The 26583-nt window shown below is 44.0% G+C and overlaps 1 protein-coding gene across 2 annotated transcripts in view; it reads left to right on the top strand.

Moving 5' to 3' along the window:
• PPME1 (protein phosphatase methylesterase 1) overlaps positions 1 to 26583 on the top strand; it is a 95025-nt gene that overhangs the window by 23407 nt on the left and 45035 nt on the right. For both annotated transcript variants that reach the window (XM_029602103.1, XM_029602104.1), the window contains exons 3-6: positions 4750 to 4842; positions 10765 to 10822; positions 18726 to 18777; positions 21212 to 21366. In XM_029602103.1, the coding sequence (XP_029457963.1) occupies positions 4750 to 4842; positions 10765 to 10822; positions 18726 to 18777; positions 21212 to 21366 (358 nt within the window). The remainder of the gene's footprint in view (positions 1 to 4749; positions 4843 to 10764; positions 10823 to 18725; positions 18778 to 21211; positions 21367 to 26583) is intronic.

Below are 26583 nucleotides of genomic sequence, written 5' to 3'. Positions count from 1 at the left end.
ATTCCATTTCTCGGCGTCGGACATACTATTCCGGGAATGGGATACTCCGGAGTTGGGCCCGAAGGTGAGTAAGGCTATGGATAAGCTTTATCCGCTACCAGAGGACGCGCTGGAGCTCCTTCGCCTTCCCAGAATGGATGCAGCGGTGTCGGCAGTAACGAAGAGGTCGACGATCCCGGTCATGGGGGCCACAGCACTCAAGGATATACAGGTTAGGAAGCTGGAGCTGCAATTAAAAAGGTTTTTGAGGTTTCGGCTCTGGGGGTCCGAGCAGCCATCTGTAGAATTTTGCCCTGCGGGCAGGCCTGCGCTGGACCCAGGTGCTCCAGGCCAATGCAAGTCTCTCGGAAGAGGAATCTGCTCAGGCGGATCATTTAGAGGCGGTGATCACTTACAGCGCGGATGCTCTGTATGACCTGCTGCATACGTCGGCCAGAGCCATGGTTTCAGCGGTTTCCGCGCGCCATCTCCTTTGGCTACACAACTGGGCGGCGGAAGGGTCCTCTAAGGCTTACCTTGGCTCGCTGCCATATAAGGGGAAGTTGTTGTTTGGTAAACAGTTGGATGACCTGATGCAGTCGCTCGGAGAAAACAAGGCATTCAAGCTGCCGGAGGACAGGCCCAGGTCTCGGACCTCTTACTCCAATAGATCCCAGTTCTGGGGGAGCAGAAGGTCGCGTCCGCAGAGATCGTCAGGTTCCTCTTATCGTTCAGGCTCCTCCAGATCATCTTCGTGGCCTCAGTCCTTTCGTGGCAAAAAGTTTGGGAGGCAAGGTGGGCCCTCGTCGGGAACAGGGTCCAAGGCTTCCCAATGAAACGCGGACAGTCCATTCCTCTCGGTAGATCCCGTCGGTCGTGCCGAATGTAGGAGCCAGGTTGGCTCTTTTCTCCGAGGAATGGACCAAAATAACATCAGACCAGTGGGTCCTCAGCGTGATAAGTCAAGGTTACGCTTTAGATTTTGTACGGATTCCTGCAGACAAGTTTCTCGTGTCACCCTGCAAGTGCCAAGAGAAGCGAGTAGCGGTGAGGGAAACTCTTCGGCGACTGGAGGCCTTGGGCGCAATAACCCCCATGCCTCCGGGGCAACACTGCAAGGGCCGGTACTCCATTTACTTCATCGTGCCAAAAAAGGAGGGCACGTTCAGACCAATTTTAGACTTGAAAGGGGTCAACAGGTGTCTTCGCATTCCACGCTTCAAAATGGAGACGATTCGGTCGGTGGTAGCCTCGGTTCGTCCAGGCGAATTCCTGGCTTCGTTGGATCTCAAGGAAGCATACCTTCATATAGGCATTCAGCCGTTTTATCAGAGATTCCTCAGGTTCTACATTCTGGGCAGGCACTACCAATTCAGAGCTCATCCCTTCGGTCTCGCCACCGCTCCCCACACATTTACCAAGGTGATGGTAGTGGTGGCAGCTCAGCTCCGGAGGGAGGGGTTTCTGGTGCACCCCTACTTGGACGATTGGCTGATTCGGGCCAAGTCCGAAATACAGTGTTGGCAGGCGGTCGACAGAGTCCTAAAGCTCTTGCGCTCTTTGGGATGGGTGGTCAATCTCGCCAAGAGTCGTTTGGTCCCCACCCAGTCCTTGGAGTATCTGGGAGCACTATTCGACACAAAGCAGGGCAAGGTGTTCCTCTCCAAGGAGAGTGTGTGCAAGCTTCAGAGTCAAGTGAGACATTTATTGTCCCTCCAGATTCCTCGGATGTACGATTACCTGATGGTGTTAGGCTCTATTTTTATTTATTTATTTTATTTATAGATTCTTCTATACCGAGGTACGTATAGTTATACATCACTTCGGTTTACAGGGGAACAACAAATACGCAACAGGCTTTACAGATAACAGATATTGTAGCATAACAAATATCAGAACAGGTTTTACATTTAACAGTAACTGGTTTTATAAATAAAGATAATGGAATTAACTGGTAGTTTGCTAACTTCATTAACTATAATAACCATAATACATTAATCTTCAAGAGTTACGCAGTAACTCTTGAAGATTATGGCATCAAGATCTATGGCATCAACGCTAGCTTTGGTTCCCTGGGCTTTCGCTCATCTACGTCCGTTGTAGTCAGTGTTGCTCTCCCGCTGGAAGCCAGTGTCGGAAGAATTCCACCTCCTGCTCCCACTCACGGACCAGGCGAGGGCCAGTCTTCACTGGTGGCTCAACTCGGACTATCTGACGTGTGGAGTATCCCTGCTCATGCCCAACTGGATGGTAATCACTAGGGACGCCAGTCTCTGGCTGGGGAGCGGTCTGTCTTGGACGGTCTGTGCAGGGACAGTGGTCCAGGGCTCAGTCACAGTGGTCCATCAATCGCTTGGAGACCAGGGCGGTAATCCTAGCGCTGCAATCCTTCCTCCTGCTGATTCGGGGGAAGGCGGTCAGAGTGTTGTCGGACAATGTGAGTACCATGGCGGAGATCAATCGGGATGGCGGGACAAGGAGCCAGCTAGTGGCGGAGGAGGCGCAACGCTTGATGTGCTGGGCGGAGCAGAATCTCAGCAACATTGCGGCGTCTCACATCGCCGGAGTCGACAATGTTCAAGCAGACTTCCTCAGCCGTCATCATCTGGATCCAGGAGAATGGGACCTGGTGGAGGACGCTTTTCACCTCATCTGCAAAAGGTGGGGACCGCCACATATGGATCTGATGGCCACCGCTCAGAATGCAAAGGCTCCATGCTTTTACAACCGGCGGAGAGAGCGAGGGGCCAAGGGCGTCGATGTGCTAGTGCTTCCCTGGCCAACAGATGTGTTACTTTGTGTTTCCTCCTTGGCCCCTGATAGGCAAGGTACTTCGGCGGATAGAGCTGCATCCGTCGGACGTTATTCTGGTGGCACCGGAATGGCTGCGGTGGCCTTGGTTCGCGGATCTACTCCACTTGACAGTGGAACCTCCCCTTTGTTTTAAAGGGTCCGCGGCTCTTCTCCGTCAAGGCCCCGTTTGTTTGGAGGACGTGGATCTCTTCTGTCTCGCGGCATGGCTTTTGAGAGGAAACGATTAAAGAATAAAGGGTATTCGGATGCGGTGATAGCCACCTTGTTGAGGTCCAGGAAACAGTCTACGGGTTTGGGCGGTGTTTGAGGACTGGTGTAGGGATCGTGGGGTAGATCCTATGTCAGCATCTGTATCCGATGTCCTAGCCTTTCTTCAGGAGGGTCTTTCGAAAGGTCTCTCTTGTAGTACCCTTCAGGTCCAGGTTGCGGCACTTGGTTGTCTCAGAGGTAAGGTGCACGGGGTGTCTCTGGCACTACACCCAGATGTAGCTCGTTTTCTTCGGGGGGCTAAGCATTTACGTCCTCCGTTGCGTCATCCTAGTCCGTCCTGGAATCTCAATTGGGTACTTTCCGCCTTGTGTTCGTCGCCATTTGAGCCGATCAAGCGGGCGACGCTAAAGGATCTTACTCCTAAAGGCGGTCTTTCTCGTTGCGATCGCGTCGATGAGACGAGTTTCGGAGTTGCAGGCTCTGTCATGTAGGGAGCCATTCTTATGGATCTCGGATTCAGGAGTATCCTTAAGGACGGTTCCTACCTTTCTACCGAAGGTGGTGTTGGCGTTCCATTTGAACCAGTCGGTTGAGCTTCCCACTTTTCCTGTAGGGGAGCGGACGGAGCCTGGGGCAAGAGATTTACGGAAACTCGATGTGCGCAGGGTTCTCCTCAGTTACCTGGAGGTTGCGAACCCTTTCCGTGTCTCAGACCACCTCTTTGTTTTGTGTTCGGTCCGAAGAGGGGTGGTGCGGCTTCCCGGACCACGATTGCGTGTTGGCTCAAGGAGGCCATTGGCTCGGCATATATTATGCGGGGGAAATCTGTTCCCGTGGGCCTTCGGGCTCACTCTACGAGGTCGCATGCCGCTTCTTGGGCGGAATCCTCTCAGGTATCGCCTCAGGAAATTTGCAGGGCGGCTACTTGGAAGTCGTTGCACACTTTTACTAGACATTATCGGCTGGATGTCCAGGCCGCAGATTCAGGGGGTTTTGGAGAGAGGGTACTCCGAGCGGGACTCTCTGGTTCCCACCCTCGGTAAGTTGGCTCTGGTACATCCCAGGTGTCTGGACTGATCCGGGTACGTACAGGGAAAGGAAAATTAGTTTCTTACCTGATAATTTTCGTTCCTGTAGTATCACGGATCAGTCCAGGAGCCCGCCCAAGTTGTCTGTATTGTTTGTTCTGAAGTAACGGAGAGTCCGCTCGATGGATTCAATTGTTGAAATTGGTTGTATTTGTTCTCTCCTCTGGTTCTGGGAGTTCTGTTCCAGCTGGGGGTTTTTGAATCGGCCCTTATTGAGGGCGGTTTAGTTAGATAGCCTGGTTGTTCAATTTTCTGCTTTGACATTACGTAAGGCTGAGGGGCTGTGGGTGGCACCTTGTTATATGTAGTGGAGCCCGACAGGTCTTGCTCTGTCTCCATCTGCTGGTGCGGAGTCACAACCCAGATGTCTGGACTGATCCGTGGTACTACAGGAACGAAAATTATCAGGTAAGAAACTAATTTTCCTATATTTTACTGTGTTCCTTGTACATCTCCTTCCATACAGCCGTGATCTTGTGACTGGAGGAGCAGCAGGATCTGGGTTCAGGAATTTACTTGTTGTCTCTTGCCTGGCAGGGCCTTACCTGCCCAGGCCATTAGTCTGGTCACTGCTATTCCTCTGTAATCAATAAATATGCACTGCTTCTCTCTAGTTACATTCAGGTTAATGGGAATTGCTATCCTTAACTGTCCACACACTTTTCGAATTTACAGAAGTGGATCGCAGGGACCCGTCTTACTTCTGTTGCATGGTGGAGGGCACTCTGCCCTCTCCTGGGCAGTATTTACTGTGAGTATATAATGATCAGGCTCTGGGCAGAGGTGCGGTCAAGCCAGGGTTGCCCTTTACTTGCTTTCATCCATAATTAACCCGGCACTCTGTGGGCTTATCCCTGAATGATGTATTAATAGCAGATGCCCTCTATGGCAAAACAAAGGATTATTATAGCAGACATGCTTTCCTAGCTGAGTTGTGCTCATCGGGCATCATCATCTCTCTTTGATTCCACTTTCTGTCTGCTTTTTCTGTAGCACTGCTGCTCATTCAGTGCTAATGCAAAAAGGCAGCCTTGTCCAGCAGCCGTCGGCTTTCGGAGAGGTCCATGTTTTGTTTCCATGTGCACTCGCGCATCTTTTGCTCCCCCCACCTCCTCCAAATCAGGAGGGGGCCGTGATGGACAGGGCCGGTAAAAGCCTTCCTTCCCTTCCAGCCTTGGGTTCCAAATAATGACGCGGCTTCTTTGGGGGGGCAGGGCCCTGAGAGGTGTTTGAACCCCCCCCCCACCACCACCACCAGCATCATCGTCATTATTGGGAGCCCGAGGCTGGAAGGGCAGGCAGGAAATCCTCGAGTGCACATGCAACAGAGAAACTCGTGCTGTCTGCTGTGTGCACACTTGAGCATGACAGGGGTGCATGGGAAAGAGGAGGGGGAGAGGGACCGAGGGATTAAGTGGGAGAGTGGAAATTTGCAGATTGAAGGGAGAGCAGCGACTCGACTGGTTGGGGGGGATTGACAGAGAGAAGGGAAGGAAAGAGAGTGGCCCCAGATGGGAGAGCAGGTGTTTGGATTGGGGGTAGGGACAAGCGATGATTGGGGGAATGAGTAGGAGAGCAGTAATGTGGAGAATGGAGATAGGGGAAGAGCGAGGACTGGGTGATGAGATGGGGTGAGGATGCCTGTGGAGGAAAGAGCAAAGACTCTGGGATTGAGTTGGTGGGGGGCACATGGCTGAAGTTTTGCTTGGGGCACCTAATACCCTTGTACCGGCCCTGGTTGTGGAGCTCATCCCACCGTGGCCCGAAGATAACAGGAGGCCATGTGTGTAAGTGACTGAGAGTAAATGTGTGTCTGAGAGCCCGTGTGTTTGTGCATGTGTGTGTGTCTGAGAGCTCGTGTGTCACACACAAGTTCTCACAGGCCCACACACATAACGTATTTGTGAGGGAGAGGGAGTGTGTGAGAGAATGAAAGTTGTGCGTGTGAGTGTGAGAGAGAAGATAAAATTTGGGCGTCCCTACCTGCCCCAATCCACAACAATCTCAGGGTGGAGAGCAGGAGATTTTTTAAATCCTTAGTTTTAATTATTGGGTGTAAATTGATAATTCTTATCTTTTGAAATCTCTGATCTAATGTCGGTATATAAAAATGTATAAATAAATATTTAATTTTTTGGGGGGGAGGATAAAACATTTTTTAAATGGTGTTTTTCATCAGACGTTTTGAAATATTTTATTGGTATTTGGGAAATTTTCAGTACTCCATTAATTTGTTTGAAATATTTATTCTTTTTATGAATATGATTTTGGTATTATGATTGTTTTATATTTCTTGATGTTGTTATTTAATGCTTTATGAAAAATGGTACTGTCTCTGGTTTTCCATTGTTGCTCTGGCTCTCTCACCTTCCTACCCATTCCCTATCTCCTCCCCTGTTCCTCCTTCCACTGGAAATGTTATGCTAATAATTGCCTATGATAAATCACCAGCCGAATTCAGCAACCTTATGTTAACCTTTATATGTCTCGCTACTTAATTGTTTTTCGCTGACTATCTTCAGTACTCTCCAGTTGTATTCGTTTGAAATCTTTCCTTTCTTCCAACGCCCATGTTTTTTTGCTCCCTGTTTAATGTAACTTTATCTTCTATATAGTTGTTAATTGGTTTCCCCTAGTTCTATTGTAAACCGGTACGATAAGACTTGGTCTTGAGCATCGGTATATTAAAAGAATTTAAATAAAATAAAAAATAAATTGTGGGTTCCAGTTCAGTTCTTCTCAGCACGTTTCTGTTCATACTTTCTGATCTCTTTATTCTGTATTTGGTGAGGGGCTGTCTGTGTTCTGCATATGTGACTGAGGTGAGCTATTTTGCTGGCATGTAATTTCTATGTAGGGATCTGTAGCAGCCTGGTTTGCTAATAGAAGTTTTATTAGGGTTCTAGGGCCTGGTGTAATATGTGCAGTGTTGTCTTTTCATAGATAAGGTTGTTAGGGCTGTTTTGGTATGGGAAGTTTACTATATTGTAATGGTAATTCTGTTTATTCTTGGCTTTCTGGGGGCCAAGCTCACACCCAACACTCATTACAAAAAGACTAATTCCATAGGAGCTCCAAGGGTCTTGTTTTGCAGAGTTTTCTGGTTGACACCACAGCAGTGTATGTAAATATGATATGCATGTTGTTATTTTTGCCTCCGCAGACTGTACTTTTGAATGTTTTTTCATGTAAAATTTGTGCATAATTGTGCGTGGGGGGGGGGGGGTGATATGTGTGCAAGGCTGTACGGTTTGTCTAGGGAAACTAATAACCTTCCCCAATCATGGGTTCTGGGGTGGGGGGGCATGTCAGTGAAAAATATAGATAGCAGGACGGAGCTGGACTTTATTTGATGGGCCCAGGACAGGCACTGAATGAATGGGGGGGGGGGACACAGCACAGTAATTTTTCGCACAGGGCAGCATAAAAACTAGCACCGGCCCTGATTGGCTCTATAGTTTTGGGGATTTTTTTATTTTTTTTTTAATCATAATGGAGCCAAATAACCAAAATTAAAGTTTTGTGTGGCTTGAAATCAGGTCATAAACACATTACAAGCCTGGAGACAAGTTGGAAGGTCAAAAATAGAAAGAGATTTCAAAGTTGTAATTGTATTTCTTATGTTTGAAGAACTAAAGTTAAACAGGAATCATTTGCTTTTTGTTTTGTGTGTGTGACTTACTGATTTGGGCTGATAATTAACACATCACTTCCTTAGCTTCTATTATTAAACCTTGCATTGCAGGAATAGCTTTTTCTGACTGGCAGTGGGGAAGAATGTGAAATACTTCTACGCATGGGTCCAAAAATGTCTAATTTAGCTGATTGGCTGAAGACTTCCCAAGAAGATTTTATCGTTTGCTAAATCCAAAAACCATCTATTTCTGGCAGCACAGCTGGATTTAGGTCATGCGCAGAAGAGGTGGATTTTGTGGGGCCTGCAGCTAAGCCGGGAGTCTGGAAGAAAATCATGAAAGTGGCAATTTATTAGTGGTCGTTTTTATTAGCCAATTAAATAGCAATAATCAGGAGCAGCCTGACTGCAGTACTTGCTGTCTAATTAGAAAGAAGCTACTGTGTTGACTTGCCTCTGCAGAAATTTGTTTCTGGGACTTTGGGTACTAAATGGAGCTTTTTTTAAGACCCCTTTAAAAAAAAAAAACCTCTTATTAAAATGGAACAAATGTAGAATGCTTTACAACTTGTGAAATTTAGTATTGACCACCTCTGTTAAGAACATAAGAAGGGCTGAGCTAGATCAGAACAATGGCCATCAAGCCCAATATCCCACTCCCGGATGCTAGAGGTGGTGACCCCCATGCCTCCCTGCTTAATAATTGTTCATGGACCTCTTCTCCAGAACCCTGTTCCATATCCTTGATGTGCAGTGGTGATCACAGGCATATATTGGTTCCATGTGCAAGCGGAGAGCTCGGCTCTTGGGTGGGACCTAGCCCTCAGCGACTGGGAGTGAATCCTTTACCACCTGCAGATTGCAGCAGCATCTGGGCCGTGGAAATGGAATGTGACAGCAGCTGTTTGCCTTAAGTCATTAAAAGGTGAATTTTAAAACCGGCGCACATGTACGTGCATGTGTTGACCCCTGTCCAAGGCTGCAGCTGTTTTATAGCATACGCTATATAATAGGCTGTGTTATAAAATAGGCTGCCCGCTCGCACGTGTGCAAATGCCGCTTCTCCCGCGCGAGTGGGGGGATTTTAAAAGGGGCACTAAAACCAGTTTGTTCCCAGTTTGCCCAGTTAAGTGAGAGGTCTTCCAACCCCTCCCCCAGTTAAGCCCCAACCCTTAAAACCCCACTGATCTGCCTAGCGTTTTTTACTTTATCACTTACACGTAAGCCGTGGCAGGGGACCTCGGTACATGCTGGTGTACTTAAGTATTTACACGCATATCTCAGGTTCCCGCCCTGCCCCTGTCCGAGATGTGTAAGCTCCGGGAGATGGGCGCTTTTAAAATCCGCTCGGCACACGCAAGCCCAGCATATTCGCGCACCCCCTAATTGATGTGCACTGGGCTTTTAAAATTCACCTTTTAAAGTATAGAAGTTATGATCTCTCTTTGACAGTCTTTGTTTATTTTTATTACTTTTTTGTTGTCGTGTTTATATTAGGTTTATATTAGGTTCTGTTTCTTAATGGCTATGTGATTGATTGGCGGCTCTTGTTATCCACTTTGAGCATAATTTGATAAGAAGGCAGTATATAAAACCAAAGTAAGGTGAAAGTCATTGTTTCGCTCCTTCCTTTCATGGTTCCCTCACTCACAGTTAGTTAGCATTTCCCAATTTAACTTGGTTTGGATTTTGCCTTTGCACTGTACTTTAGGGTAACTCATCCATTATAAAATTGTTCACGCCAAGAATTTTCTTCTTTATCCATGTAGTTTTATAAAAAGGATTTTGCTTGTGAATTCTTGCAAAATCTCTTTACAGATATGATTGCATGTGCTCTCTCTCTCTCTATGAATTTTCCTATGAGGAGCAAATGGATGGGTAGAAAGGGAGCAGAATGTGCTGTTGGTAAAGCCTCAGAGACTCGGGTGCCTCTGGGAGGCTGTTATATTTCCTGGACAAGCTTCGCCCCCGTCATCCCACATACCGCAGGTAAAGATGATAAAGTATAAAGGACTGGCACCCAAAAAAAAGCACACCACAAATCTTATTTTCTTTCAGCCTGGAGATCCAACACTGCTGATTCCAAATGGATCCTGATATACCAAAATACCTTAAGGCAGTGATATTCAGTCCCAGTCCTCAGGGGCCGTATTTTCAGGATATCCCTAATGGGTTTGCATATGAGAGAGAGTTGCATGCAGATCTCTCCCATGCATATCCTATGAAAACCCGGCCTGTTTGTGGCCCTTGAGAACTGGAAGTGAACCTGGTTGTATTTTGGCATATCCGTGTCCATTGGCATTAGCAGAGATCTTTGAAATAAATAAACCTACCCCATTTGCTGGCCCTCGCGGACCGGAAGTGAATGCCACTGCCCTAAGGCTTTACTGCAAATGTCTTTTGCTCCCTTCCCACCTCTTCTTTTACTTCTCCAAGGATGATTCATGCAGAAAGAGTTTTAGGCTGCAGAGCGAGGTATCTTTTCAAGAATAATTCCTGGTCTTTCGTTCACCGGCGCTACTGCTGTAACACTTCCCACGTGAAGCCAGAGGAGTGTGGCCTAAATGTTTTTATAAAAATGTGTTTCACAGGCTTAGATTTCTAGTCTGCCTTTCATAATGGCATGGTTGGAGGGATATATGGGATCCATTTGGTGGTAGTTAATCCAGAGAGAATTTGTGGGCTGAGTTGTGTTGGATGATATTTTTGCTTAATTTCACCCCAAATAAAAAAATGGCCCAGACCAGAAGACAGAGACCCTTCTACAGAATACAAGTGAGGTGGTGCCCCCTTAGAAGTTTCTAGGAGCCTGAGGCCCCAACCAGGCTTTTGCCTTCCATGTGTGCCATAGTTGAGAGCTGGATCTATCTCTCCTCGGATTATTGGCACACCTCTTCCCCAGATTTTCAGCAGTCAAACTTAGCCCAGAGGCCATTGGTCATAGGTCACGACCTTCTTAAGTAATGCTACTGTGCTTCTGAAATGTTCAAATGTCTCTGTGCAAACTAAATCTGGGCCTTTTTTTTTTGTTTTCTGCAGTCTGCAATCACCAGTCGGATTCAGTGTAGGATTGTGGCGTTAGACCTGAGAGCCCATGGTAAGTAGCTGGAGATGACAGGAAACGGTGCTGACACCTCGAGTTTTTCATTCTGCCTTGTGGAAGTCTGTTTTAGTGAAACCGGCTTGATCTGATTGCAAGAGCTTAGATTCTTGTCAGTACAGATTCAGGAAATCCCCCGGTCCTCGGTTGCAAATTGGAAAATGATTCCGCGGCACTGGTTGTAATGCTTGATATCTCGGCGGCCTTTTGATGCCGCCGTCCGTGAGATTTTAATTTCCGAACTCCGGTCTAATGGAATTGGAAATATTAAGCTGAATTTTCAAAATGTTCCGCGTGTAAAAATTAGCAAGCCCAAATTATGCGTGTATTTTCACTTTCACGTGTACATACGCGTGTAAAAAAAATTTAAAAAGGGGCAGTCTGGGACGTTCCTGAGTGAGCCTAACAGCTAGGCATGAAGGTGGCTATTTTATAAGCCGCGCGCGCACATTTTCCAGTTTCCTTGTGTATTTTTGCACCTGCTGGTTATCTGGCTTTCGTGATTGTGCAGCGCTGACTGGTTGGGAGGTCTGGGTGAACCTGGGGTAGGGGGGAGTTAAGGCTGAAAGACTAAGAGAGTTTCAATGACCTAGAGGGGGGGGCTGGGCAAGCTGGTGGTCTAACTAGTTAAACTGGCAATTTCAGTCATGTGCATAGGTTTTAAAATACATGGATTTACGCACACGTAAAATATACGCACAAAGATTTAAAAAATAGATGGGTAAAGTATGCATGCTCAGTACATTGAAATGCGTAGCTTCGATTCATTCAAAACAAAAGTGAAAAACTTTAGAGAGGGAAATAGTGTTTAAATTATTACCACAAAGAAGTTAGAATAGACTATTTATAACTTTTATATACCGAGGTTCAATTAACAGAATTAATTATCACTTCGGTTTACATTACAACAAATGACATGTTTTACATTTAACAAGGTAGAGAAACCTGGATAAAACATAACTTGGGAGAAAGTAGTGCCAGAGTCTTGATTTACTTTGAACAGGGTGGAGAAAACTTGTCTAAACATCATTTGGGCGGAAGCAAAGTATAACCGTGGTGAGATGAACTAGAAGGGTGAAAAAACCGGTAGGGCGGGGTTGGTTAAAGGGGGAGAGGGGGATGAAAAAATAGCGGCTTTGTTACAGATAGAAAGGAAACTTAAGGGAAAGGCTAGGGTCAGGACAGACAGGTGGGGTTGAGGAGGAACTGAGTGGTTATGAGACTAGAGACAATATCATCAGCGTATGCTCAAGGAAAGATTTAATCTGCTGTCTCTCGCCCTCAATGGGCCGCAGACAGTATTCAGCCTTCTGAGCAAGATTTAATTAATCATTTATTGTCTCATGTCTTTCTATGTTGGGTATTGCGTGACCTTCATTTGGCTAAGTATTCTTTGTTATTTAAAGTTTGCAACAAACTGGCATTCAGTTTTTTAAGAGATGCTTGATATTTAAAAAAAATTTTTTTAAAACATTTAAAAAAAATTTCTTGAATTTAATAAGCAATATTGAAATGGTTATTTGATAAATGTACATAGAAAGACATGAGACAATAAATGATTAAATAAATCTTGCTCAGAAGGCTGAATACTGCCTGCGGCCCATTGAGGGCGAGAGACAGCAGATTAAATCTTTCTTTGAGCATACGCTGATGATATTGTCTCTAGTCTGTTCTAACTTCTTTGTGGTAATAGTTTAAACACTATTTCTCTCTCTAAAGTTTTTCACTTTTGTTTTGAGTGATTATCTGAGAGGTGGTTTGCTTCTATATTTATAGCTTCGATGCATTACATGTATTTGCCTGTTGGCCTGCATACGCGCGTGGGTTGTGGGGTAAACATACGAATATTTTATAATATGCACACGTTATAACTGGCACATATGCCGCCACGCGCACTTCTTTTAAAGTTATCCCCTTTGTGTTAACTTGGTTTGCCTCTTACCTACAGGCCGATACAGTAAGGAGCGGTAGGAAGAGCTGCGTTAGTGCCGGGCGCACCCGCGGTTGCCGCACGCACAGTCCGGCTCACCTACCGCTCAATACTGTATTTAAATTGCTTGCAAATGCAAGCCGCGTCCAAGAAGCGTCCGTGAAGTGTTAGGCCCGCGCAACCCATTTTACTGTATAGAGCGCTATACAGTATCCTGGGTGCGCTGGCCTAACGCTTCACGGACACGCTGGTATCTGTCATTTCATTTGAAATGACAGGTACCAGGAAGTGGACGGTTCTCTTACGCTGGAGATTGCCAGTCCTCTCTCCCCTCCTCCCGAAGCAAGGCGTGAAAAGCAGCTCTGAGAATTTCTCACAACCTTTTTCCTCAGGGAACTTTTCTTAAAAATTTCAAAACTTTTTACCCATCCCGGGGTCCCCCATCAACCATCGACCTCTGCTAGCGTCGGTAAGGTTTTACCTCGTTCTTTGCGGTCGGTTACCGACTGTACTCTCATCGGTACCCGCGCCTATTTTTTTTCAAAAAATGGTGACTGGTTTTCAGAAGTGTCCTGAGTGTCTGAGGACTGTCCATTATGAACCCTCAGGACGTCTGCATCTTATGCTTGGAGCCTTCCCACAATGTCCAACTGTGCACCAGTTGCGCCCGAATGACTCCGAAAGGCTGCCGAGCCTGCTTAGAAAAAATGGAGCACCTTTTCAAATTTAAGTGCTCGTCCCCGCCTACTCCAGCCAAGAGTGCACCGAGTCGGAAGCCGTCTTCGTCATCGACTCCATCTCCATCGATGTCTCAGCATCGGGACACTGAGGAATGGCCGTCACCGGCATCGTCATGTTCAAAGGGCTCAACATCATCGTCCTCTGTGCCGGAGAAGGACCGGGCCGAGCACAGAGAAAAACACTGTCATCGACACAGACAAGAATTGTCTTCGGGAGCGGGCACCGACAAACCATCACCGGAACCACTGACCAAGAAGTCCCTGGGAGAGGAGCCCCCATCCTCCTCTGGACCTGGGACACCGAGGCATTCCCCACCTGCAACAGTGCCGGGAGCCGAGACATCACAAATTCCTGTGGATCCTCCTGCAACACCGATTGAGCCTCTAACTCTGGCAGCTGTGTTACAAACACTAACTTTCCGTGAGGAATTGGACTGGATGGTCCAAGAGGCAGTCCTACAAGCGCTTCGAGGATTTCAATCGCCACCGGCTCTGATTCCCATGCCGAGGCCTGACCCGCTGCCTACGATGTTGGCTCCACTCCTCGAAAGGCTAGACACCCTTATGAGTGCACTTCCATCGGTGCCCGATCCTTCCAGACCGCCGATGCCTCCGAGACCATCGATTCCTCCACCGGCATCCACCCTGATTCCTCTGTCGGACGATGAAGAGCGAGATCCATCGATGCCGGACCCGATTCCGGGGCCATCGGGTATATTTCCACCCAGACGACCATTGAAAACACTGATGCCATCTGTGCCTTCGCCAATTTCGGTGCCTCCATCAATTCCATCGGTGCCACCTCCTGATCTAGCTGGATTAGGGATTCTCCCTCCATCGGAAGGGACCGCAGGGTGGAGGAGACCAACCATATGATCCTTGGGGTGATGATTCCTCTGACTCTCAGGATTCTAAGGACGTCCTGTCAGAGCCTTCACCTCCAGAAGAAAGACGCCGCTCTCCTCCAGAGGACCTCTCGTTTGCCAGCTTTATAAAGGAACTGTCTAAAACCATCATTTTTAAGCTGCAATCTGAAGAAGATGCCAGGCACAGAATGCTGGAAGTTCTGCAATTCGTGGATGCCCCCAAAGAAATGATGGCAATTCCAGTCCACGAAGTTCTGCTTGACCTGTTACACTGTACCTGGGAACACTCAGGTGTACAGTTCCACCGGTGAACAGGAAAACTGATGCTAACTACCTTGTTCAATCAGCTCCAGGATTCCAGAAGAGCCAGCTCCCTCACCACTCCGTAGTGGTTGAATCTGCTCAGAAGAAAGCTAAGAGGTCCCGACCTCATTCTTCTGCCCCTCCTAGCAAAGAGCAGAAATCCTTGGACGCCTTCGCCCGCAGGGTATTCCAGGGTTCTATGTTGATGGCATGTATAGCAACCTACCAGCTTTACATGACACAATACTCTAGAAACCACTGGAAACAAGTTCAGGATTACTCTGAATCCCTGCCAGAGGATTTCAAGAGGGATTGAATTCCATCCTCCAGCAGGGCCTTGATGCTGGAAAACACGAGGTCAGAGCTGCCTATGACATCTTTGAGACTGCCTCCAGAGTGTCGGCAGTAGATATAAGCGCCAAACGCTGGGCATGGCTGAAATCTTCAGATTTACGTCAAGAATATCGTGTGCAATTCTGGTCACCGCATCTCAAAATGGATATAGCTGTACTGGAAAAAGTGCAGAGAAGGGCAACCAAAATAAAAGGCATGGAACAGCTGCCCTATGAGGAAAGGCTAAAGAAGTTAGGGCTGTTCAGTTTGGAGATGAACTTGAGAGGGGGGAAGGGGGGGATATGATAGAAGTCTACAGAATTATGAAAGGACTTGAACAAGTTAATATAAATTGGTTATTTACTCTCTCAGATAATAGAAGAATCAGGGGGCACTCCATGAAGTTAGCAAGTAGCTCATTTAAAACAAATTGAAGAAAATTATTTTTCACTCAGTACATACTTAAGCTCTGGAATTCATTGCTAGAGGATGTGGTTACAGCTGTTAGTGTAAATGGGTTTAAAAAAGGTTTGGATAAGTTCTTAGAGGAAAAATCCATGAACTGCTACTACGGTAATTAATAAGCAATAGTAGCTTGTGATTTATCTAATATTTGGGTACTTGCCAGGTACTTGTGACTAGGATTGGCCACTGTTGGAAACAGGATACTGGGTCTGATGGCCCTTTGGTCTGACCCAGTATGGCATATCTTATGTTCTTATTTTCACTGATGGTCACCCATGTATGAATATCAGTTTATCGTTAGAGATTTGTCAGTATATACTTTAATCTATTGGCCAGAACTGCTGCATATATCTTAATGTCTAGATTTAGTAATGAGATTAGTTGATATGATGAGGGAGATAATGGATCCTGCCCTGATTTTGGAACAACTACAATAGTTATCTCCTGTCTGTACTCATTTACCTCATAAACCGCTCATAGTGGTTCGGACATCAGTTTTCCCAGGGATTTATAAAAGCAGGTATCTAGACTATCTGGTCCTGGAGACTTGCGGGAGGGGTAAAGAGTTAATTGTCACCCAAATTTCCGAAGTCCTTATTGGGGCATTCACTTTTACCAAATCCACTTCGTTTACTTGTGGTACTTCAGGATCACAAGTAAGTCACCTTACTCATATCAACAGATTCTGCCGCATTTAGATTTTGGTCATTCAGAAACACTTACTTGACAAATGTTTTTTGGTTTTCATCTATTTGTCCCTATAAAGTCTGTAGTTGTACTAATAAATTCTGACTAAATTTGCATGCATCTTGCCTTTTTACTTCCGTAAAAATATTTATACTTGATATATTGTAAAGATTTATGGGCTTTCTGGTAAATCAGGGCATTTAGCGCTTGTTTTAAGTGTTTAAATTCCTCCACGATGTTTGCTATGATTATGGATCATATTATTATGATTCCATTTTTTAAAATTGGCTGTCAAACTGTAAAATGGCATTTGGTCATCTTTGCTTTGCTTTTACATAAGTTTCTCCTCTGAGAACCGCCTTTGCGGTTTCCCAGTACAATAGAGGAGTTTCTGTATGTTGTGGAAAATATCACCTTTTGTCTCATATGTAATCCAGAAATTGTTTATCTTGTGCCAACTCTGGTAACATCTTCCACAATTTCAGATCATCTCCTCTTTGTACCCAGAGTACAGGTCACTCGACAGTGATCCCAAATCACTAGATTCTCTAACGTAGCAAGAGTTATTAAATGAAATGTACTCTTGGTGTGACCAACATGTAGTCTATATGAGTGGAAGTTTGATGTGCCCTTGCCTGATCTGTAGGATGAAATACTCTCCACACATCTGCATACAAATAGTATACCTTTTGGGTTACCCATCTTAGGCATTTGTCCCAATGAATGTCTTTCCCATAATGGGTCAACTGTTTCCTAATTTTTAGCCAGTTATCAATTCACAATAGGACATTGCCTCCTATCCCATGACTCAATTTCTTGATGAGCCTGTCATAAGTGATATTTTTTTTTTCAAACAGCTTTTAAAAATCCAGATACACTGTATCTTACCCTTATCCACATGGTTATTAACCCCTCAAAAAAATCTAACAGATTTGTAAAACAAGACTTCCCTTTGTTAAATCCATGTTGACTATGCCCCATTAATCTGTCTGTCCAGATGGCCAGTAATTTTGTTCTTCAGACTAGCTTCTATCACTTTGCCCGGTGCCAACGTCAAGCCCACCAATCTGCAGTTTCCCGGATCACCCCTGAAATTTAATTTTAATTTGCAAGAGACTCATACCAAAGCCTTTTCCATAGTAGATCTGTGGAATTCATTCTGTTGCGGGAGGAATATGATTACTTGGTTTTTAGAAACAATAGAAATATTTTTGAGTAATTTTATTAGTCTATTTTTATTATATTTTATAATTATATATTGCTACTGTTATAGTTTTCCATTGATAAGCAGGCTGAAATAACCATTACATGTTAGTGACATCCAGCACCTCCGAACTCGTCTCCTGGTTAGAGCTTTGCTTTACTGAGCATGTGCAGGACTTGCCTAGAGAGCCGCCTTTGTCATTTTTTGTATGAGCTTCTATACAGGCGTGTATTCTCTTTTCACTTTTTTCTGGAAACGTTTTTCCTTTTTGTTCCTATTTTTCTCTAAAACTGCCTCAGCCGCAATCCCAAGAACAACTTTCAGTGCTATATTAAAAAAAAAAAAAAGAATCATATTGGTTGAGAAGAAAAATCCAATACTAGCAGCTTCAAGTGGTGCATCTGTAGAATGTAATGTCTCTCACCGACAGGCACGAGTTGTGCTATCTGAGCCTTGGACCAGATCGCAGTCAAAGTATCTGCTTCACCTGCAGGTGGATGTCCCTGCGCTCCAGAGCAGCCAAAGTAGGAGGAGGTGAGGTGTCTCCAGAGCCGTAGCAAATCCTCCTCCTGTAGTGCAGCAGTATCTGTGTTGTCAGGACAGGAGTTGAGCAGGAGCTCCTATAAGACCCCCCCACACACACACACACACACACATTAGCACAGGCCAGAGCTGGGGGTCAAGTTCTGCCGATCATGTTGCATTGAAGAAAAGACTGCTTCACTGCTTGGCACTGCTGGAACCAACTTCGAAGAAGTCCAAATTAAAGCATGCTTTTGCAAAACTACTTGTCCAGGATGGTCCAGCCCCTGGGAGGGAGGGGAACCCAGGTATCAGTCAAATGTGGCATCCACTGGCCAACCAAAGGCCATACTCCCCCCCCCCCCCCCCCCCCCCCCCCTGTCTGAAGGGCATCATGGTCTGTGTTCCTCAGCTGAGAATTATCCTTGCAAGACCTGGCTGCTTTGGGAGGGAAATGCTGGAGAAAGCTAAAAGGTAAAATACCCAAATGACCATTGAAACTCGTAGCACCTCTGCTTCAGGCCTCCTCGTTACAATGACTATGAAGATGGATCACATTCTGACTAAACTGGGAGCCCAGGGGGTGGAGGAAGCTTACTACCATGGGCCACTTGCATGGACTATTTGGTCTTTATCTACCATCATTACTGTTACCATGTTTGTTTAAAAAAACAAAAGAACAGCCAGATGAATTGAAATAGCCAGAGTTGGAGGGATTGTAGCAGGAGGCAGGGATGTAGTTGATAGCCTTTTACTGGAAGTCAGGAGCTGTAGTGAGTCTGCTTATACTTGTATATCATTTTGTATTTGCGTTGATGTGCTTCTCTGTCATCTTTACATGTCTTCACAGGCGAAACGAAAGTAAGGAATGCTGAAGACTTGTCTGCAGGAACCATGGCTAAGTAAGAAACCACCTCCCGTGCCCAAAAATATGCAGTGTTTTCACCAAGATGCACTTGATTAGTGCACATTACACAGTCCTAAACTTGAGCTCATTTTAGTATGGCAAAGGTGCATTTCTTATTATTTGCACATGTTGCCCTTGGAAGGTCTGACGAGCAGTAGACTGGCAGAAAAATCAGCTCTGTGACATGCGACTAAGGAACTGGAGCCATGGGGCTGTGTATCTTTCAATACATATGGTGCTTCCCTTTCCAGAACAGAAACTCTGTGTTTAGAATAGAGAGTTGAATTTGTGGTCACAGTTGACTTCAGGTAATTTGAGAAGCAATTTCTGTCCTGGTTTGAACTCCCATTCTAAAGAATTTGGAGGACTTGCCCTGCTGTCCTGCTGAAAGAATAGTGCACAAAGCTCAGAATGCTTTAAAACTGGGAGGTAGGGGAGCTGAACTGGTTCTAGGTTATTAGAGACAGAATAGACTCCCACACGAGAGAATTCTTCACTCATGTTCATAAACCTTTTCATAGTTTTGCCTCTAATCATCATTAATTTTGTCTCCTTTATAGCTTAAGAACATAAGACTTGCCATACTAGGTCAGACAAAGGGGTAGACAGATTCCAAGCTGCTTATCCCAGGGATAAGCAGTGGATTTCTGCAACTCCACCTTAATAGTTTGGACTTTTACTCCAGGAACTTGTCCAAACCTTTTTTAAATGTTTAGAATATTAATAGCTTTCACCACATCCTCTGGCAATGAATTCCAGAGCTTAATTATGCATTCAGTAAAAAAAAATTCTCATTAGTTTTAAATGTTTCGCCTAGTAACTTCATTTTGTGTCACCAGGTCTTTTTGTACTTTTTGAAAGAGTAAATAACTGATTCACGTTTACTCTTTCCATTCCACTCATTATTTTATAGACCTCTATCATATCTCTTCTCCAAGCTGAAGGGTCCTAATCTGTCTAGCCTTTCCTCATAGGGGAATGGCTAAAGAGGTTTGTGTTAGCTTTATATTAGGCCCACACAGGATCATGCCAAGGATGACACCCTGCCTGAGCTTCAGAGACTACAGAAGTCCCTTCTTAAGATGTGATGCTGTCTGAACCCTCTGCTATGGAATTTATTTATTTAAAAAATTTTCTATACCGCTTATACAAGCTTTTAGGGGATCTAAGCGGTTTAAAAAGGAACGTACATATTTAAAATACAAAACTCAAAAGTTAAAAAATAGCACAAAATACTACTTTAAAATGAAAGAAAGAAAAAGGTTAGGATTTAGATTCTGGGAAAGCTATTGAAAAAAGATGGGTTTTGATGGCTTTTTTAAATTCTTTTTTTTTTTTTTTGTTGAGTTCACAAATGTGGTTAGGTTAGGAGTTCCATAGAGTGGGTCCTGCCACAGAGAAGGCATGAGTCCTGGTCAAGTTTGGTCTGGCACTTTTGACGGTGGGGACTTCTAAATGGTTTTTGTCCATTGAACATAGGTAGTGTGGTGGTTGATAAAGTCGAAGGGATGAACAGAGCCATACAGAGGATATACTATATATGAGGTTATGAATGGAAGATACCCTAATTTTCTACATGATTTGACATATCACTCAGCTGAAACGAATGGAAATGACATTTGTTTCTTAATAGCCTTAAAGAATCTGAAGGTCCCTTCTGAAAAAGGGGCTTTACAGTATCTTAAATCTGTTTTTTTAATAATTCTCATGCTGGTCTATGAAAAAGGAATTTCATTCTGCATGAATCCAAGCTTATCCAGAATCATTATGACTGCTAGAACTGTAATTCTTAAACTGTGTGTAACTATTTTTTTTTTAGATCTAGTTTTTAATAAGTTTTTTTGGGGTTTTTGTTTTTTTAGTAGTTTTAGGCTGTTTTTGTTTATCATGCTCTTCTATTCTTTGCGAGGTGTTTTGTTAATAAATTCAGGTATTAAAAAATAAAGCCTTAATTATAGAGCTGTCAGTCTGTAGGACCGGTTTGAGCACCTCTATATAGATTTTTCTCCTTGAATATATAGTACATGTTAACATTGGTACAAAATAACAGTGATATCGTGTGCTTTTAGGACTCCTTGCCTTCTCCCTTCTCTCCCTCCTATTTTTTATTTTTTGTGGCAAAAGCTATGACTGTGTCACTGTAGCTAGTGAAGCATTGGTTCTGATAGAAGGCTCTCGTTTTCAGCGATCATAGATTTTTCACCATTGCCTATTAGAATACGTAGCTGAGAAGCTAAACTGTAAGTGGGGCATGAAAGGTAATAAAAAAAAATACGGAAAATGTAGAAATTAGTTTTAAAACAATGCGTGGGTTTTTTGTCTTTTTTTTTTTTTACCTTTTTTCCCATTCCCCTAAGCCATATTTTACAAATTAATTTTAAGAATCCTTCATAAGAAGATGTCATTTTTCTCCTTTTCCATTTTCCTAGAGATGTTGGAAATGTGGTGGAAGCACTGTATGGGGACCTTCCTCCTCCTATTATGCTGATTGGACACAGTATGGGTGGGGCCATTGCAGTGCACACAGCAGCAGCCAATCTGGTGCCGAGTTTGCTAGGCTTGTGCATGATTGATGTAGTGGAAGGTGAGTTCTTGGACCCTGGTGTACTATCTTAGGACATTGTGAAGTTCCCTTTGTTTCAGTGTCTTCATATGATCATTATGTAAGTGGTTACGGGGTTAATACCATTTTCTGGGACCTAATTGCAGCGAATGGAGTTTTAGCTGCCACCTGCAGAGCATTGCTAGGTCCGGGGAATGCCTTGTGTGTCAGCAGTTTCTAACACAAGAACCTTCTTGGTCAACCAGCTCAGTGATGAATGTTGCCAAGCAGAGGACCTGGATTTGATTCCCAGGACGGGACTTTCTTTTCCTTGGTCCAGGGCTGGGGGATTCTGTGGAGGCAGTATTCAAAGCCGCTTGGGGGAGGTAAGCCCATCCATCACTCAACGGCAACTCTCGGCAGCTGGGTTTGGGTTCCACATTACTCTGCCATACTCAGCCTTTGGGCAAGGACTGCTTGAGTGAGTTGAGAGGGAAAATTAAAAAAAAAAGAGGATTGAAAGCTCCTTGCACCATAATCCAAAAGAGGTCAGTTCTGATTGAGCTGGAAAACCAAAGGAACAGATAGAAACTGCTGGATTTAAAAAAAAAAAAAAGGAAAAACTAAGGAAACAATTGTCTAATTTTTGACAGCAGTTGTATCCCATTAAGAGACATCTCCCTGGAATAAACACCTAAGAACATTTTTAGAAAAGGTATAAATATCCAAACATTTTTTTGAAAATTCTATTAAAAAAGACATTTTTTAAAACTGTATTTATATTGATAGTCCTATCCAGTATGCTCCATCCAGCAGTCCAGTAAACAAGTGCACAGTATTTTACATCAGTAAGTACTCAGCAATGCTGAAAGGACAGCTCACAACTGGGTAGGACTTGTCAGCCATGACAACAAAAGATAGAGAGAGAAATGGCTGACATGCAGTCTGCTGTATAAGCAATGTGTAGGGATCTCGATTCGGGTCAGAGCCAAGTTTAAGCTCTGACTGTGCTTTATGGGGAGGGGCCCTTTGAAGCTGGTAAATAGATCGGCATAATATGTGCCTGGATGTGAGTTGCAGGCAAGTCATGGTGCTCTGTTAAGGATACCTTCTGTATGGGATTTGGTCTTCAGGAAGAAATTAGACATGAATCTTTTCCAGATGGCTGAGGCCGAATACCTGAAGGACCATCCTGGACATACTTTGCTTTTGGAGGGTTAATGGGGACTTACTTATGAGATCTAGCCTTGTGATGGTAGTTAATACTGTGATATTGAATAATTGGGTATTGCGTATCTGTGTGTGTGTGGCAAGAAGTAGGCTTTTGATGGGTATTGGTTTCTGTTTTTATTTCTGACCACATTCATTGATATTGTGTTGTCAATCCCTGGACAGGGGAAGTAATTGAGCTGCTATTCTTTATCATTTACACTTGTATGCAAAGGTTTAGGCACACCGCTCAAATTGTATGTTTCCATGAATCTCCAAGTGAATAGAAGCAGTTGCAACTTCTGCATAGTACAAATTTAAACATGACAGCTTTCTGCAAGTTTTAATGCAAAATTACTATTTGCTGATTTTAACAGATTGAAAATAATAAATAAAAAAAATGAATGTGGCATGTGTAAAAGTTTAGACACTCTTCCAATCAGGCCTAGATTTAAACATAGGCAACTGCTGGGGCATCAAAGTTTGACTGCACAAAGTACCCAAGCTGAAGAGGAGCCTGTTCCAATGGGGCTACTGCCATGGCACTCCATCCACCCCATTCATACCCCAGCTCTCCAGTCCTGCCTGTAGGCCACAAAGTTTTTTATCCAGTCCTGCTTCCAGTTGATTCATTACTTTTTTTTTTTTTTTTTTTTTTTTTAATTGTTAAGGCCCAAAAGGTTGACTGACTCATTTGGGCCTTCAGTTAAATGAAGACAATTCCATGGTTGAACAAATACATTGACCCTTCTAAACTCTCAGGTTGTGACTGTTGATCTAGAGTATTTTCAACAACAATGGTATCCTTAAAACAGCTGTCTGACTATCTGAAACGACGATAGTTCACTTTTATAAAGCAGGGGAAAGCTAGACAAAAACAATCTCCAAAAACTTCCAGCTGGCAGTTTCAACTATCAGAAATATTGTTAAGAAATGGACGTTACATGAAAGTGTTGAAGTCAAGGCTTGATCTGCAAGACCAAGAAAATTCTCTGATAGAACTGTCCCAAAATTGGTCTGATCTGCAAAACAGCTGGTCACTGCAAATGACCTGCTGAAAAGTTCATCATCGTTTATTTATGATCATGCTTTTCCACAAAAGCATATGACAGGGAAGCTGAAGTACAATAAGCAGGAACTAATAGCATAGAATAGGAGCTGATCTGCAAAGAACAGAGGAATACATTGAGAACAATATCAGTACCAGTAAACATTACCTATGGATTGCAATATATAGATCAATAACCAAACTTAGGGAAGCAGTTTATAATATGCAGTTCAAAATTCGAAAGCCATACAGGGTGGGAAGGTTCAATTTAGCTTGCGGGAATTATATGGAATTCTGATGGCAGGTAGGAGAGCAGGAGGTTAGTTTAGTTCACCCATAGGTCCACACTTGGGCATTGCTTACACAACAGTGATCTGCATGGGAGAGTTATCAGAAGGAAACCTTTTCTATGACTCCATCACAGGTCATCGTCTAAAGTGTGCAAAATAAAACCTTGATAAGCCTGAGTCTTTTTGGAACATACGCTAGAAATAATGTCCCATAGTTAGTGAAAAAATCCAAGCTAAAAGAAAAGGTTGGATATTTCAGCAGGACAACTATCCAAAACAAAGCTCAAAATCAGCAATGAAGTACTTGCAGGAAAGGAACATGAAGGTTTTCGAAATGGCCCAGACTTGAATATTATTGAGAAAATATTGCAGTGCATGTATGAAGCTTTAAGAATGTCTGAGCTAGAAAGGTTCTGCAAGGAAGAGGGGAGAAAATTCCAGAAACAAGAATAGAAACTCTTAGCTGGCTATAGGAACCGTTTGGAAGCTGTTACAGTATTTCTGCCAAAGGAGATGAGTACTGACTGAAAGGACAGCCAAACCTTTGCATGTGACAAATTCACTTTATTTTCAATCTGTTTAAAAATCGGCAAATAGTAATTTTACATTCAAATTGTTTACCTCTTCCTGCTTGTGGAAATGCACGTCTTCGCAATAAAAATGATTTTGCTAAAAAAATTTGTGAAAGATACCATGTTTAATTTTGTACCATGTTGAGGTTGCACATGCTTTTGCACTCCACTTTATAAAGCACTACTAAACATACGAAGTGCTATACAGATACTCAGTCCCTATTCCATCCATGGCTCTTATCTAGTTGAGACAAACATGCAAGTCAAACGAGTCACCTATAGAGAAATGGTTAGAAGTTTAAAGCAGCTGCAAAATGGTTGGATGTTCACAGAGAATGTGGCCAGAGAGGGAGCATTACACACCAACTCACTTTAATCTAGGCATACTGTGCAGAATTGGGGATTGACAGAGGAGGAGAAGGGCACAGTTAAGAGTGACTTGCCCGATAAATTGTGTTCATGAGGAAGGGTAGAAGGGGAAGAGAAGTAAAGATAGGTAATGAGCTGCAAAGTGAATTCATTTGTAGGCAAGTAAGAGAAGCTTGAACTGACTACGAAAGCAGACAGGGAGCCAATGTAGTGATTTCAGAAGAGGGGTTACATGGTCATAATGATATTAAAGGAAGATAAGTCATACAGCCATATTTTGAACAGATTTCAGTGGGAAGCCCTTGAGAAGGAATCTGCCAAAAAAAAAAAGCCCAGGATTTTGTTTTATTTTTTGCTTGGAAATTTCCTTCACTTTTGGGTTTTCAGCTAAATTAGAGTTAAACTACAATGTCATGAACTTTCATTCACAACCACTCTGAGATTGTTCACCTATTTTATATTCCCTCTGAGCTCACTTAGTCATTCATTGCAGTGACAGTCCTCAGCAAGTGGTCATTAACAAGGGCTCTTTACAGTCACAGGCCTTAAATCCAGCCATCAGGTTATCACCATTGCATGATGACTTGAACACATTTCCGCCTATAGGGTGTGAATGCTGCCTCTGTAGCATCCCATGCCCCACCTGCTTCTATGAACAGAAAACCTAACCTGAAATTCAAACACAGGTCTTCCTGCAGGCTGTGCACAGCACTGACACTGGGCCAGCCTGGTACCACATTAAAAAAAAATAATGGTATTCTGAATACACTAAGGTCATGATTAGGCCAACTACCTTCACAGTGGGCAACGATGTACTCGCTAGTTTTCTGAACTTGTCAGACTGAGGCTTCTTGATCATTGTGGCTTCCCTGGGTGGATTATGGACTGGTCTGGTAGGACTAAAGAAAGGAAATTAACAGGTAAGTTGTAAAAAAAACAAAACAAAAAAAAAACATTTCACCTTCCTTATCATCCGTGGAACGTACCAAAGCTCCAGCCAGACCCGGTGGGAGGAAGCCACAATAATTCTCAGGACTCCTACATCCAAGGCATAGCCTTTCCCAGCCTGCATACCCATACTGTGGTCCTTAGAGTAGGAATACAAAAGAGAGCAAAGGCACGGTCCTGCCGTTATCCTCTGAAAAGATATGTTCTGATTCTGCCTACAATGAATCCTACGCCGTCCTCGAGTGGGCTTGACAGCCTCTGGGACCTGCAAATTCTTGCCGGGTCAGGCCAAAATGTTCATCTCCTTGATTCCTCTTGAAATCAATGTCTTAGAAATCACTGTGCTTTAATAGAACACATCAAAGACCTATCCAAGAAAAATCTGGTCACCTACAAAACATCACAAAACTGACCTACAACAGACTTGAGCATAGCCTTCACTATCCTGGCCTATATCGCTCTACTGTCTTGCCATCATAAGTGAGAAAGGGGATAGTTTTGGGTTCAAAGATACCTTTTCTATTAAAATTACCAAGGCCACCAAGGAAACTGCCTTCAGCAACAAAATTTGGAGATGCCTTATGAAACTTGAAAGGAAGGGAGACCAGATCTCTTCAAAACTAAACTCAGGTTCCAAGTTTAGTAGATCACTTACAGTGGAAGACTTATGTTCTTGACTCCCTAGAAAAAAGTATGCCATCTGAGAGAGCCAGGAGACAGTTATTGTCTCCTTTCCAGAAAGCCACAGCCAATCTCTGCTTTCTGCAAGATTTGCAAGTTATGTCGTCATCCCAGTCTCTTCTAGTAGAAAAACAAGATTGAA

This window comes from Rhinatrema bivittatum, chromosome 5 (genome assembly GCF_901001135.1).
Source record: "Rhinatrema bivittatum chromosome 5, aRhiBiv1.1, whole genome shotgun sequence".
Classification (NCBI taxonomy): Eukaryota; Metazoa; Chordata; class Amphibia; order Gymnophiona; family Rhinatrematidae; genus Rhinatrema; species Rhinatrema bivittatum.
Note: the sequence above shows the minus strand (reverse complement) of the source record. Positions and strands in the feature narration are given on the sequence as shown.